Source organism: Coffea arabica, chromosome 7e, assembly GCF_036785885.1.
Source record: "Coffea arabica cultivar ET-39 chromosome 7e, Coffea Arabica ET-39 HiFi, whole genome shotgun sequence".
Taxonomy (NCBI): domain Eukaryota; kingdom Viridiplantae; phylum Streptophyta; class Magnoliopsida; order Gentianales; family Rubiaceae; genus Coffea; species Coffea arabica.
In genome coordinates this window covers 1,505,899-1,520,153 of record NC_092323.1, presented here as the reverse complement: position 1 = coordinate 1,520,153, position 14,255 = coordinate 1,505,899, and the positions used below count along the sequence as shown (strand labels likewise).

Sequence of the window (14,255 nt, the reverse complement as noted above, 5' to 3'; positions counted from 1 at the left end):
TTGTACCATTTGGTCGAGCGTTTCTAGACCATCCGTCCACACATCACACCAATGATCGAATAGGTGATTGCTTGTCAAGGAAGTTCATTCAATCTAAGTTTAGATGAGGGGACATAGTCCGAATTGTATGATACTCTGGACACTTTACAGCGTAATAAGGGACCATTTACAACCATGAATCTGGTCATTTGATTACAGTACGCAAAGACAAAAACAGCCAAATACAATCCTATAATTATATATTCCAGAGATCTATCAATTGACTTGCTTGCAGTATAAAAATAGTGGAAGGTCATAAAGACAAAGAAACTGAAAAAGGTTCACTAGTTATCATTCAGCAGAGGTTTCCTCGTTTTGTTGATCGCTACCCAGTTCGTAGGTCCCAAATCCCAGTTTCATAATTGACTGATGCTGGTGTGCCTCTGGCCGGGGAAACAACAGCTTGAGCCGGAAAGCATCAACTCCGTTCAAATAATACCGGAAAAGCCTCTTTGCCCTGATGAAACCAAGACGGCCATATAGAGCCAGTGCTCCTTTATTTGTAACTTCTGCTTCCAAGGTCACCTTCAAAAGATTGCGAGCAAGTATGAGCCACAAATGCAATGCCACATCCATTCATGTAAAAAATACTAGGTTATCAATCAGGGGAAAAAAATGTGTTTCTGGGAATCATCAAAATAAATCAACCACTACGCCCAAAAAATTTTTTTTTTAGGTTTTTAGGAAGAGGAGGGGGGGGGGGGGGTGGGGAAGAAAAAATTTACAAAAGATGTAAAAGCCCTAGGCTCTAATTAGAAACATACAACAATGATTAAGCCATTAGGAGTTTCCTCTAAAACTAAATACTTCCTGTGAAATGGAAGTTCTTCACCCCTTACCCTAGCCCAGCCAAAAGAAAAACAGACATAAAGGAACACTAGAATCACTCTGTCCAGTACTCTAAAAAATTTCTAGCCACAAAAAAAAAAAAAAAAAAAAAAAAAAAACCTCTCTTCCACTTTTCACCCAAAATGCTAATGGTCATTTTCTGCCAAAATCAACAACCAAAATGCAAACAGATATTTCATTGATATCAGATCAGCTGCTAATCTAAACGGGTGCATGACATCTGTTCAAGATATATCCAATGCTTGACTTGTCCTAAACCAAGTCAACAAAGCAAAGAAACCTCCTAGTCAACAAAGAAAAGGAACCTGTCAAAGATGCTTTGCATATCCAATAGTGTTGACAACCATGTCTAGATGACCAATTAGTCCGTTTAAAAACAGAAAAAGGAAAATTATATCAGGAAACCAATGACAGTTCTCCCTCTCTCTCTCTCTCTCTCTCTATTTGGGATAAGCTCAACAATTGAATAAATAAGACAACTTCCTCGTGCCATCCAAAGCTAGTAGTTGCCAAAAGCTATCAGAACTACTGGTGTAATGTGTGTGTGTATATATATGTGCGTACGTGAGGGAAAGCATGCAGTAACGAAAGAAGGGTATATTAATCAAAGACAGAGTCGAGTATGGTTATGATTCTTTAATTGCAGTATAAAAGGTTACCATGAGCCCCAACTAATCTAGCCTCAGTCAAATACTAGAGGTTTGATAAGTGGCATGATTAACAAGCACCATGCAGCTAAAAATCACCCCCTTTCCCTCCCAAGACGCCAAAAGGTGGATCGCTAGATTAATACATTCCTGGTACCATAAGCTTTGTACTTGCTGGGGAGAATTTACTGAGAATCCCCAGACTGAAGCTGAAAGTTTTCCACTACTAAAGTGATCTCCCAGTTATATTCCCTACAGTTCCCTTTTGTTTTTATTTTCCAACAATACAATTTCCTTTGCGCTGCAAAGAAGAGTAGAAAGCCATAATGCATTAGCGAAGGCAAAAAAAGAAAAAGAAAAAAAAAGCAAATTCCAAATGCAGCAGGACCAGTGACATACCTCTTCGCACCCTGAATCCATCATTACTCTAATGGATCGAGTAACAAGCTCTGTAGCTGCAATATGAAAGTATCTTTAGTTTTGCAGGCAAGTAAAAGGTGCTGTTCCAAGTGATATTGAAGTAGCAGAATAAAAACACTGATTCACATGTGCAACCAATCACATCACTAAGCAACTTTTAAGCAGATAATAGTGATGTGCCATACTATTTCTATCGTTGACTAAAAATGGTCAGGAGTAGGGAGTTGAGATATGCTTGTGACAGCTCAATGAAATGTAAGGTGCAACTAAATCAAGTTCAGTTCATCCCAGATTTAGGGACCTGCAAAGGGGGTTTGGCGGGAAGGGAATGGTAAGGAGAGTAAGTAAAACTGAAGGCTGGAAAAGTTGGGGTTCATGAAGTTGTACGTGTTCATGATTAGCAGCTCTGAACTCTTAAGTGCTTTAGTCATTTATTAGACGAACGGCCAAACTGCTGACAAGCAACTTAACAAAGTAAGAGATGCAAACGGTTAAGAGAATCAACCAAAGACTCTAGATCATGCCAAATAATGCGTTTCCAGCAAGAGAGGGAAACATAGAATTGCAGGTGGTGAGCAGAGAAGATGAAGTAAAGAAAAAGAAAAAGGGGGGGGGGCGCTTACCGATGCCTCTGCCCCTGTAAGGCTTAAGTACAACAAGCATAGCAATGTAGCCTCTCAAAGTATTCCGGTGCTCTCCCATTTTGCACACCACAGTCCCCACACATTTACCATCATGGAAGGCCTACTAACCAATTATAAGCACCCAATTACCAGGTTTGTGCTGCCGGCTCTTTGATAATTACGGGTAACAATATCCATATTGATTAACATAAGGAAACGGTAGAGAGATGAAGGGAAAACATTATATATTTCAGAGAAAAATAAATAAAAGGGAGAGAGAGAACGATACGAACTAGAAAGGAGAGTTGGGGCCAGAGATAGACGAAGTAGCGATAAGTGAAGATGGAGTAGGGTTCACTGAGTTCTTGGTCAACAAGATTCATGATAAGCGGCAGGTGATGTTCTCCGCCGTAGCTCACATATTCTATTTCCGAACCCTCCTGCAGCCCCTCCGCCTCTTCTTTTTTGTCTTCTTGATTTGTATTTTTCTTGTTGGACTCCATTCAATGACCGGGTGTCCGAATACAACAGCTCAGGACAAAGGAATAACAACACAGATGCAAATATACACCCAAATGAAGGACCTAATCATAAAACAAAACTAGCACAAGTAGGATATGATTCCAAGAAAACAGGCAATGAAAGGATTCAAGAAGGTGCTTTGATTCTTGAACCTGTGGCTGTGGTGGGAAAGGAGAACTGAGCTGCAGTTGCCGATCCCTCTTTTATTTTTGAAGATCAAATTCTCCTATTCCACTCCACTTCACTCCAGTCACCACTTCTTCTTCTTCCCAAGCACAAGAGGGTTTAGGGTTGTGGGGGGATTCCTAGGAATTGAGAGGAGAAACCGGGATTGGTAAGGGACCACAGGGATTTGTGTATTAAAAAAAAAATTGAAAGACGATTTATTACTGCCCAGTAAACACAAAATTGAACACGTCGCAAAAAAGGTTTGGCTGGACCACCCACTGGTTTTTTTTTTTTTTTTTTTTGTCTGCAACAGTAGATGCACTGTAACCTAAACTAGCCTACTCTAGGGGAAAGGGGCAAGGGAGATGATCAACTAAGACCAGCCACATATTGTGACAAATTTGAGGAAGGTAGGGTCGCAAAAAAGGTTTGGCTGGACCACCCACTGGTTTTTTTTTTTTTTTTTTTGTCTGCAACAATAGATGCACTATAACCTAAACTAGCCTACTCTAGGGGAAAGGGGCAAGGGAGATGGTCAACTAAAACCAGCCACATATTGTGACAAATTTGAGGAAGACAGGGTTTGAACCCCGGGAGATGGTCAACTAAGACCAGCCACATATTATAACAAATTTGAGGGAGGCAGGGTTTGAACCCCTGATCTCCAGCACCACCAAAGAGGGTGATGACCACTAGATCAAATGGACCACCCACTGGTTACTCCTACCAAAAAGAAAGAGGAGGAAAAAGTAGTAAATCTACGTATAAGGGGTATGATGAAATTATAATCTCCTACCATGGAAAACTGGAAAAGGTGTGAAATTGTGAGAAAGGTTGTTGGAAAAAAAATATTTTGTATATATGTCCCATTGAATTGCTACTTTCTCAAATTTTTATTAAAAAAATATACTTTAGCGATTTGATATATATAAAGTAAAAAATTAATTGAGAAATATACTCACGTAAAAATTTTTTTGTCGAATATTATAAGAAAAAATCGTTCAAAATGTTCATCAAATAAATTTTTTGTCCTTCATTTTTAAAATAATAACATTACATTCCTAACAAAATCAAGTCAGTAAAACTTAATTCCAATCCAAGTTTTCCACCATTTTTCCTTAAATCTATTATATGATCCGTACATAATCATTTTTATAGAAGTAAACAAGTTAGATCCCACGTACAATTAAACAGATGATGCGCTATACCTTCATTTTTATCCTTAAAAATATAGGATCTAATATGAATTATATTCATTTTCCCCCAAAAAATATGAGATATGACCCAATCCACATTCATTTGCCAGTGGGAAAAGTGTTGTCTGACCTTTTTATACATTATGAAACAATTGTAAGTACGAGAGTCACGTGGTGATTTTGGACTAAAAAATGGACAAGTAGGATTGTTCGGATAATGATTTTCCCAAAAAAAAAATTTATATTTTTCGTTGGCACATTTTCTAATCAAATTTTTACCTCACATACATCAAATATATTTTACTACAAAAATTTCTAAAAATAGCAATTCAAACAAAGTTACATGGTGATTTTGGACTGAAAAATGGTCGAGTAACCTTGTTCGGATAATGATTTTTCCCAAAAAAAATTTTATATTTTTCGTGGGCACATTTTCTAATCAATTTTTTACCTTACATACATCAAATATATTTTTCTACAAAAATTTCTAAAAATAGCAATTCAAACAATTAGAATTGAGACTAAATTTTATTAATTTAAATTTATAAGAAATGTAAAATTAATATACTATTTTAAAAACAAATGACAAAAAAAAATCATCTACTATTCCACTGAATAAAGGTCGAGTAGTCGTCCGTAAATTTATGAGGTGTAGGCAGAAGCAGAAAGATGGTGTAGGCCAGGCCAGCGTTGCGTTTGTGAATTATGAAGAATGTTCCAATTTATTTGGCAGCGGTGAGCGGAAGACTAGCCCAGCCGGTAGTAGTACTATTATTATATTAGTAGTAGTAAGAAGAAAGGGTCACTATTTATTTTTTTTTTAAATTCACAATATAATTGTCGGTGCTGATTACTGCCACAGAAAGGTACTCTGCTGCATCAAACAACAACCAATAACGATTATTAACAACCCACGAGTCGACATGCTGCGAATTGGGAGTCGGAGGTTGTCGTCGTCGTCGTCCTCCTCCTCCTCCTCCTGGTTATGGAGGCCAACCCAAGCGGCCGCCCATCCCCTACCTTCCTCCACCAAGGACAACAACCGCCCAGCAGTCCCCCTTCCAGACCACTTTACCTCCAAGTCCAATCCCTTTTTCTCTGCTCCTACTTTCACTCTTCATCCCCGTTTTCACCTTCCACCACCAGCAAGAGGTACCTTTCTCTCTTTTACCTCGCCCTCCCCTTCGCCCCCCCCGCTCCCGGGGGGGCTGTTTTTTGTTCACTTCTATTTCTTGTGCAATTTTGGATTTGTCCATCCGATTCATTTTTTTTTTCTTTTCCTCCTATGCTCAATGCCTCCCTTCCTAGCTTTAATTTAATTATCTGCATCTTTATTGTTCTTTCACTTCCTCATCTTTGATTGCAAGAATTCCTTCTTCTTCTTGTTCTTTTAAACATGTGTTCATTTATTTATTTTCTCTACTTCTGGCTGCTGTAAGTAGCAAGTGGCTGCTGTAGTAGGAAATCCTTAATCCTGCTTTTATTCTTCTTCTACTTTTTCTTTGGTGTCTTTGCTGGTGCATTTTCGTCTGATTCCTCCTCAGGTTTGATGCCTTCTTGCTTATTTTCTTCTCCCCTTCCGTGTTTCTGTTGTCGTCACTACCTTTTGAGTGAAACTTAAAATGAGTTTGCCAAAAGGGAAATGATTTGAGATGACATGAATGAAAATACATACAATTTGCTCCAAGTGGTTCAAAATTTAGTCCACTAACCAAACACAAAACGAGGAAGGTGATGTTTACATTTGATTTGCTACAAAACATCAGCTGAAATATCTCCGAGGTTCTTGTACTATTCACTGTCTCCCACTTCATGGGGACACATTTATCTCCTTGTTAAAGGATGATCTTGGCAACGTAATCATCATAAGCTAGAAACATACTCTTGTCACAACACTTCTATGCACTTAAGCACAGTGGAGGTGCCAACATCCATTCTTAATTTGCATGCTTCTCCCTTCTAGAGCTTGAGACTTTGTTTCTTCTTCTTCTTCTTGTTTTCAATCGAAATACAAGTGATTACTGAATAAAAGTCCGGAGGAGGTTCATGCCCAGGTTTATTTGCACCGTGACCAGGAATTTTGATATCTTCAAATTTTCGAGTAGGTGTTTCAGAGCAGCAAGTTTTCACTTTTCGTAGTCTGATTAGAATTAGATGGTGTTCTTGGTCTTAGTTTTGGTCTGGAAGCAACTTTTTGCAAGTTTATTAAGCGGACTTATCATTTACAGTCAATCTGCTTTATTGTAACTCCAGGAATGGATCATCAAAGTGATTTCTAATTGTCCATTATGATATGTTGTGTATCTAATTGGCAAATGGTGACCGTTGTAGGCTTCGCTTCCGAGTCCCTCACCCCTAAGAGTGAAAAAAACCTGATGCCTGAAGTTCCAGCAACAGTGGCTGCTATCAAGAATCCATCACCAAAGATAGTTTATGATGAGTACAATCATGAGCGCTACACCCCAGGTGACCCCAGCAAACGGGCCTTTGCCTATTTTGTCTTAACTGGTGGTAGATTTGTATATGCCTCCCTCATCCGCCTCCTTATTCTCAAGTTTGTCCTCAGCATGTCAGCCACTAAGGATGTTCTTGCACTGGCTTCCCTTGAGGTTGATCTCTCTAGCATTGAGCCTGGCACCACTGTTACTGTGAAGTGGCGTGGAAAACCAGTATTTATCAGGCGCAGAACTGAGGAGGATATCAAACTGGCTAATAGTGTTGACGTGCAATCCCTTCGTGACCCGCAGGAAGACTCTGAGAGGACTAAAGATCCAGAATGGCTTGTTGTCATTGGCGTCTGCACTCATCTGGGTTGTATCCCTCTACCAAATGCCGGTGATTTCGGTGGCTGGTTTTGCCCTTGTCATGGTTCCCACTATGACATCTCTGGTAGGATTAGGAAAGGCCCAGCTCCCTACAACCTGGAAGTACCTACTTATACCTTTTTGGATGAGAAAAATTTATTGATTGGTTGAGAACTCGGAAAAAGAGTGATATTTCAGGTATCAAAGATACAAATCCACATCAAGTTTCTGTGATGGGTGTTGCTGATAGTTTATGTTTTCAACCCTCTTCTCTTGGGCATGTTTAGGATTTTTTTTTTGGTATTTTTGATCCTTTTTTATGTTGGACCTGCTCAGCTTCAATAAGCCGTGTTTCCTAATACTCCTGCGTCATGTAACGCGCCAGTTAGTGTGAGATGATTGAAAAGTCGGAGTTTGTTCCTGTTTGCTGTCAAGTTCGCATTCCTGTTTTTTCTTATACAAGATGTTTAATCCGGTTGCATTCGTGCAATTTCTTAATTGCGGCACAGATTTTGACTAATTGGTCTGTTATTAAACTGTCCAAACACATGAACAAGCGTCTCTTTCCAGTATGAAAAATGTTTTTTTTTTAGTTCTGCAGAATGGAGCTTGCGGACGTCATATTTATGTGAAAATCGGGATCCCATCTTTGCCTTATGTGTCAACGGCATTTTTTTGTGACACAATGAAGCTCTCATGGGGAACATGTTGAAACTTGTGGGTGTATAATGAGCTTTCATGGGGGAGTAAATCGAAGTAGGAATGTTGTTCAAATTGCCTTGACCAGTTTGTGAACAAAAGAAGACCATGTTTTGGAGATTTTTATTCACCAAGCTAATCTCATCTCTCAAAGATACCTTTGACATAAATCATTCCCTTCTCCGTCAGCTGAAGCTCCCTTCTCATTCGGTCTACTTGTTGGTCGTCACCTTGAACAATGATCTCTGAAAGGCTTCCATTCTCTGCTACTATCATTTTGACTTTTATCTGTTCCTTCCTGGATGCCCTTGTCCAGTAGTATGCGCCTCTGTTTAATTACGAGTTTATTAGATGCTCAAAGTTTGAATACAGAGTTTAAGAATGCAAAGATTACACTTTGGGGGAAGAAAGATGTGGTGAAATAGCAGGAAGGCTGCAATAGAATGCTTACGCTAGGGGGCTTAATGTGGTCAGCCAGAACCAGTTATTGCCTGCGTCTGGAACAGTTATGGTAAGAACGAGGGCAACACTGGCCAGACTTATGCAGGTGCAGAAAGTGAGTAGTGCTGCCTGGCTTCGACTTGGAACCATCATCCCTTCAAACCTTCACCAGTGATAGGAAGAAGAGTTGGAACCTCAAAAATGCACATGTAGAAACTAGTTGAGACAGCTTGAAAGCAGGAAGGACAAGAAGCAATTAACCAAGATGATTTCTAGCCAAGATATTGTCACTGGCTTTTGCTTGCTAACTTACGTAATAGTCTCTCCTCTCTCCAACACCACGAAATTGTTGCGAGCAAAGAAGGACAGAATTGCTCCAGCCACCTGATTGGGCATCAGATTCCCCTCCCCATCTGACACTGCAGTAAATGTCTTCTGAACGATCTAAATTGACCAAAGAGAAAGAACAATCACGCCATCAGCTAGCTAGCTACGCACTCTTAACTGCGACCAAATTGTAGTCAAACACTTACCAGGAAACTGGCTCCTATAACATTTATTCACGAAATGCTAGTAGTACTAAAAATCAACGAAGGGAGCAGGGAGAAAGGTGAGAAACAAAACCAAACAGTGCTGGTGGAAGTATCCATGCTCAGCCAAAGGTGAACCCTGTCGACTGTATCCCTTTTCTCCTCCTCCCAATCCATATATTATACATGTATGTAGTATGTTACTTTGCTGTTTTTAACAACTTTAGCATTAACCAATTAGTTAATACGATATGTAAACAACTCAGACACATAGGTGAAGGTGAGGCTATATGAAGATGGGTCAATGAGGAGTAGTTGCTCCTACCAATCTAAGTACTGTGAAATTACGGTATTCAAAGTTAGCTAGCTAGTTCATGTGCAGCTGCAGCTGCAATTAGGGGAGGAGAATACGTACACAGTAGTATATACTGTATGTGTATGTATTAGAACTTAGAAGAAGAGAACACTAGGTAGAAGGTCAGTCTAAAAAACAGAGGCAGTATTCATTATTTACCTTGGATTTGACAGAGCGCTTGATAAGGGACCAAAGGCCGGGAACGGAGATGACAAACAGTCCCAGGGAAGTGTAGTAGCTGGCTTGTGAATAGCCGCCGCCCACGAAGCTGTCGGCGAGGAAGAAGTGTATCGTCATCAGGGGAGGAGAATTCGGATGCTGGAGTCCAAGATGATACGCTGCTAAAGCTACAGGTACTACTGAAGACGATAGAGTTTCGTGAAGCGATGACCGTACTGGAAGAAGAGCTCTGCAGGCAGGGGGATGTGGGTGAAGAAGCCACAGTCGTCGTCTCCCATGAGAACGACGACAAAATCGTCTGGTATTGGGGCGGTAATATTCTTGTATGGCACTTGCTGCTGATGAGTGTAATCTTCGGCCTGCAACAACTATGTCTGCGGCTGCGCTGGTGGTTTTGATTAACCGATTATTATTAGTATTGCGAGGGCGAGAGAGACAAGGAGGAGAGAGCAGCAGAAGCTTCGCTGCCATTTTTTGGCTTCTGTGGTGACTGGTGACGCCAGGACACCCAACACCGCATCACATCCATCCATCTACTCTCCTAGTCCTGGCTGGTGCTCTAGTTTTCACCTTAATTTAGGCAAATTTGCCCGATCACATCTTTTATTCCCACCTGCGGCGCCAAAATTTATCCCATTCTCTGTTTTCTACCCACGTACTTTCATCATTTCATGCGCCTCCAAACCAAACTTCCTTTTTTTTAATTTTTTTAAACATGCCTCGTGACATTTTTCCCTTTGGTTGTTAATTGATCACCATTGATTTACAAGCTTATACAATTGCCTCCGGGTTTTTTTTTTTTTTGGGGGGGGAGGCGAGGGTGGGAGGTCTATCTCTATACCATAATTGCGTGATGAGATGATTAATTATCGAAAAAGCAATTATTTAAGGTATGATTGATATCCGATCACGATTATGTAATTTTTTTTTATAGAACTTTGAATTTTTTTTCCCAATTTCACTTCCCAATCTTAATTCCTCTTTTGTGTATAATTTTTCATTTAAATTATTTTGTGTATTTGTAAATTAAACTCTCGCCAATACCTATAAAGGTCAATACAAAATCCAATTCGATGCTTTCTATTTTCTAATTCTTTAATTTAAGGAAAACATTACTTGAACAACATAAAAATCAAAAAATTAATTTTAATATTTCAAATAAAATTTTTAAATAAATTTTCAAACAAAGCTATTAATCAATTTTGAATAATGGTAGTGTGACGGGACCTCTAATGCCCCAAAAACTAATATATTAGTGTGTTTTCATCACCAAAAATACTTAATTTTTAGGGTTAATTGCATCCACCTCCCTAGTGTTTTAACCAAGTTATCGCTAGATCCCTGAGGTTTAGAATATTACATTCCGCCCTTTTACCTAACAAATTTCAAATGGTGTTAAATATTTACCTGTAATTACTAGGGTACCCTGTGTCAATCTAGATTAAAGTAGAAAATGAAACAAAGGAGTAGTCAAAAATAGAAATGAAACAAATGAGTGTGAGTGATACTGGCTACCTACTATTACTTTTACCGCAACCAACAGCAAATATTTGTTGCTGGCAAAATTACTTAGAGCTAGGAGAGACGAAAAGGAACAAAAAATAATTGATGATTATTTTTTCAAAGAATTGGAAGCGCACTTGCGAGACTCTTAACTTTACAGAATCTCCTAAACTGGCTCGCTGACCATTTCAACCATCCAAGCCTCTCCCCAATTGCTTCCCACAGTAACAATAACAAGGAAAAAAACTAATCTACCTGCTTAAGAAACCTGCATTTAACTGTATACTGAACTATCCAATATGGAAAATGAATTGCCTTACACCCCATTAGCGATTAGGCTCCGCATTTGATAGCACTATTAATTTCTATGTATTTGCAAATTTGAGTAAGTTGGGCTTCTTATGCTTTTATATTGATTGAAAGAGCCTTACATGTCACATGTTTTCATGAAGATTTAACAAGAAGTGCCATTGTGATTAAGGAAAACTTTGAGAGAATAAGGGAAGAAAAAGTGAATGAGTTGGTTATGGAATTAGTGGATTTGAACTATTAGTCTACATGGTTTTGGCCTATTTGGATGGAAATTGTGAAATCAAATCTAGATGCATGGTTGTGATTAATGGCAGTGTGGATAAAGAATGGTGTGGTTGTGAGAAGATTGGCTTTGAGGTGTTTAGAACTTGAATGGTGTTATTGGTAGAGGTGGCGGAGCATCTAGGGTTTCAAAAAATGATGGTGGTGGCCAAAAGTTATGAAGAGCATGTTTTAGTTTTTCAAATTTTTCCCTTAAATTTTTATCACATTTTTTTCTACTTAATAATTTTTAAAAGCTTAAAATATAATAGTTTCTTGGGGTAACTTTGTGTAAGCCCCGATGCAACCAAATACAACCAAAATACTCAACCAGACAAGTAGTCAAGTAAATACAATGACAAAGAATATAAGCAATTTTAAAGCACAAAAATAGAGTAACAATAAAGTAAAAGAAATTCAAACCAATCAAACTCCCAAACTTCTTCCAAACTTGGAGTTGAATCCACCAAATAACTTCTTCAATTGATGGTAGTGCTAACCAACTTGTACAAGTGAAGGCTCACTCCTTCCTCACCCCAAACATACTTTGGTTGAGCAAAGGAATTTTACTACTCTCCAAGTAAACCCTCAACTAGCTACAATTGAAAGCTTACCCACTCAATTAAGAATTACTTTATACAAGTGAGGCAACCTTTATCAAGGTTTTATCACTCCAAGTGATAGGTTCACCTTCACCAAGGTTTTACTCCTCCCAGAGAGTAACCTTCACTTGAGCAACCTCACAACCCAACTTTCCCAACCCCTTATACAACCAACAAATAATATTTCTACTCAAAGATCTCACTTGTAAGTTTGTATTTAGTGTTGGCCAAAAGTCTGTGTCTTCTTGTGTTTTGGGGTATTTATAGAAGGTGAGAAATGACTCCAAAAGGCTCTCCAACGGTCAAATATTAAATGCTGTCGAAACTAGCCGTTGGCCTGTCGGACGTCCGAACCATTTGTACTGTGTCCGAACCCTGCGTCCGATAGAAGTCAGAATGTTCAACTTTCATTCTTTTTGTGTCGGACGGCCGAAGCAATGAATGAGCGTCCGATCCAAGCGTCCGAAGAGTATCGTCGTCTGTCGGACGTCCGATCCTCTATCGAGCGTCCGATTCTCTACGTCCGAACCTTCATATTTCTTAACTTCTCTTTGATTCAAATTTTTTCGATTCTCTTTTAGATCAATGACCTGTTCTAACAAATTTCTCACATAAAAACATTAGTCCAAATCTACATTTTGGTTTGTTAATCATCAAAACCAAGGACTGATCAACCAAGGTCAACACTTTGGGTTATCACTCAATTTGCTAGCTTAATGATGGCAACAGACATTAGTTTTGTAACGTCAAGGGGCTTTTTGCTGTGATTATCAAGTTTAAGGGTATTGACTATAATATTTCAAACTTAATGGGGGCCAGCAGTAGTCTGGCTGAAACACTAGGGAGGTGGATGTAATTAACCCTAATTTTTAAAACAAGCTCTATATACGGATATGTTTAAAAAATGGCAATTTACAAATTCCTTTTAAGTTTTAGGAAAAGGTCTGGGTAACCTCTATTATCGACTTGAGTCACCGCCAATCCCGCTTCAACTTATCGTCATTTCACGCAACAAACATGGAACCGTCCATCAATTTATCTACTTTTGTGCCTTCACTGTTCTCACTTGCCAGTTTATTCCTTTTCTCAATAGCAAATATTTTCACTTAACCTAAATTAGACACGATAAAAGAAAAAATCCCTCTACTTTTTTCTTTTCATATGTAAAATGATGGCTAATTAATTTTGATTTTTATTCGTTTTTAAAAGAAGGGTTTTTTTCATGCACGTATTATCAAATGTTGCTCCAAAGATGATTTTTTTTCCACGATAATTTTCGATAGATCAACTTCGAGGAAATATGACATATGCGAAATCTATACACCTTTATCCATCGTTTCTGGAAAAAAGAAAAAGAAAAAGAAAGTAATCTGGACACCTAAATTATTGCATTTCGAAGGTCCTTCGCATGCACTGCAGGCTTAGAAAAGGGGAAAAAAAAGGTCCTCCAACGAAATTTGTCCTTCAACTAAATAAGCAACAAGAACAGAAGGATTTTGGCTTCAAAAGTTGAGATGTATATGTCCAATTCAAACCAATTCGTATATTTTTTACTGTAATTCATGTACATTTTTAGTCTAATAGTGAATTTTACACCAATTAATTATTTAAGTAAATTCGAGTTTACATAAAAAATTGTAATAATTACATCAATCGATTTAATTAAAGAGGCCCTGTATTGGGGATAGAGATGGCATAATAGATTGTTCACCTTAAAATATTAATTACGAATTAGTATAATTATGATTATTTGAGTAGGGCTCAGGTACAGCTTTTAACGAATCGAACTGCTCATGAATATATTCATATTTGACTCGTTTGAGTTCGAAAAAAATAACTCGATCGTTTAATAAACATGTTCGCGTTTACCTCGTTCAAGTTCCCAAAATAGGAAAAAAAAGTGATTGTTTTAATAAACGAATCATATTTGAACACAATATTAGACTCGTTTAACAATCAAGCTAAACATGAACTCGTTTGCGAACTATTCAAATAATTCATGAACACATATATAATTATATAAATAAATATAAATATAAATACATTTAATATTATGAAATATATATTATATTTTACTCAAAAAGTGATCACGCATTATTTATTT

General features: G+C 38.2%; 3 protein-coding genes across 6 annotated transcripts; 1 reads left to right on the top strand and 2 right to left on the bottom strand.

Moving 5' to 3' along the window:
• Positions 1 to 67: 67 nt before the first annotated feature.
• Positions 68 to 3,466, bottom strand: LOC113723012 (N-alpha-acetyltransferase MAK3). 3 transcript variants are annotated; one of them, XM_027246278.2, is made up of 5 exons: positions 3,253 to 3,466; positions 2,872 to 3,162; positions 2,579 to 2,699; positions 1,935 to 1,990; positions 68 to 564 (listed from the first exon to the last, which is right to left on the bottom strand). In XM_027246278.2, exons 2-5 carry the CDS (start codon positions 3,079 to 3,081, stop codon positions 331 to 333), a joined length of 621 nt encoding a protein of 206 aa, XP_027102079.2. In that variant the 5' UTR covers positions 3,082 to 3,162; positions 3,253 to 3,466; the 3' UTR covers positions 68 to 330. The 3 variants fall into 3 exon arrangements, with proteins under 3 accessions (XP_027102079.2, XP_027102078.2, XP_027102081.1); XM_027246277.2 differs by having other exon boundaries at positions 2,872 to 3,466; XM_027246280.2 differs by having other exon boundaries at positions 2,579 to 2,702; positions 2,872 to 3,465.
• A 1,820-nt stretch (positions 3,467 to 5,286) lies between these two features.
• On the top strand, positions 5,287 to 7,766 carry LOC113722852 (cytochrome b-c1 complex subunit Rieske-4, mitochondrial). Of its 2 annotated transcripts, none has more exons than XM_027246076.2 (2): positions 5,287 to 5,616; positions 6,796 to 7,766. In XM_027246076.2, exons 1-2 carry the CDS (start codon positions 5,388 to 5,390, stop codon positions 7,437 to 7,439), a joined length of 873 nt encoding a protein of 290 aa, XP_027101877.2. In that variant the 5' UTR covers positions 5,287 to 5,387; the 3' UTR covers positions 7,440 to 7,766. The 2 variants fall into 2 exon arrangements, with proteins under 2 accessions (XP_027101877.2, XP_071914822.1); XM_072058721.1 differs by lacking the exon at positions 5,287 to 5,616 and adding an exon at positions 5,644 to 6,565.
• Positions 7,767 to 8,015: 249 nt separating this feature from the next.
• On the bottom strand, positions 8,016 to 10,030 carry LOC113722851 (protein COFACTOR ASSEMBLY OF COMPLEX C SUBUNIT B CCB1, chloroplastic). Its single transcript, XM_027246075.2, has 4 exons — positions 9,453 to 10,030; positions 8,722 to 8,852; positions 8,419 to 8,571; positions 8,016 to 8,295 (listed from the first exon to the last, which is right to left on the bottom strand). Exons 1-4 carry the CDS (start codon positions 9,942 to 9,944, stop codon positions 8,109 to 8,111), a joined length of 963 nt encoding a protein of 320 aa, XP_027101876.1. The 5' UTR covers positions 9,945 to 10,030; the 3' UTR covers positions 8,016 to 8,108.
• Between the last annotated feature and the right edge of the window lie 4,225 nt (positions 10,031 to 14,255).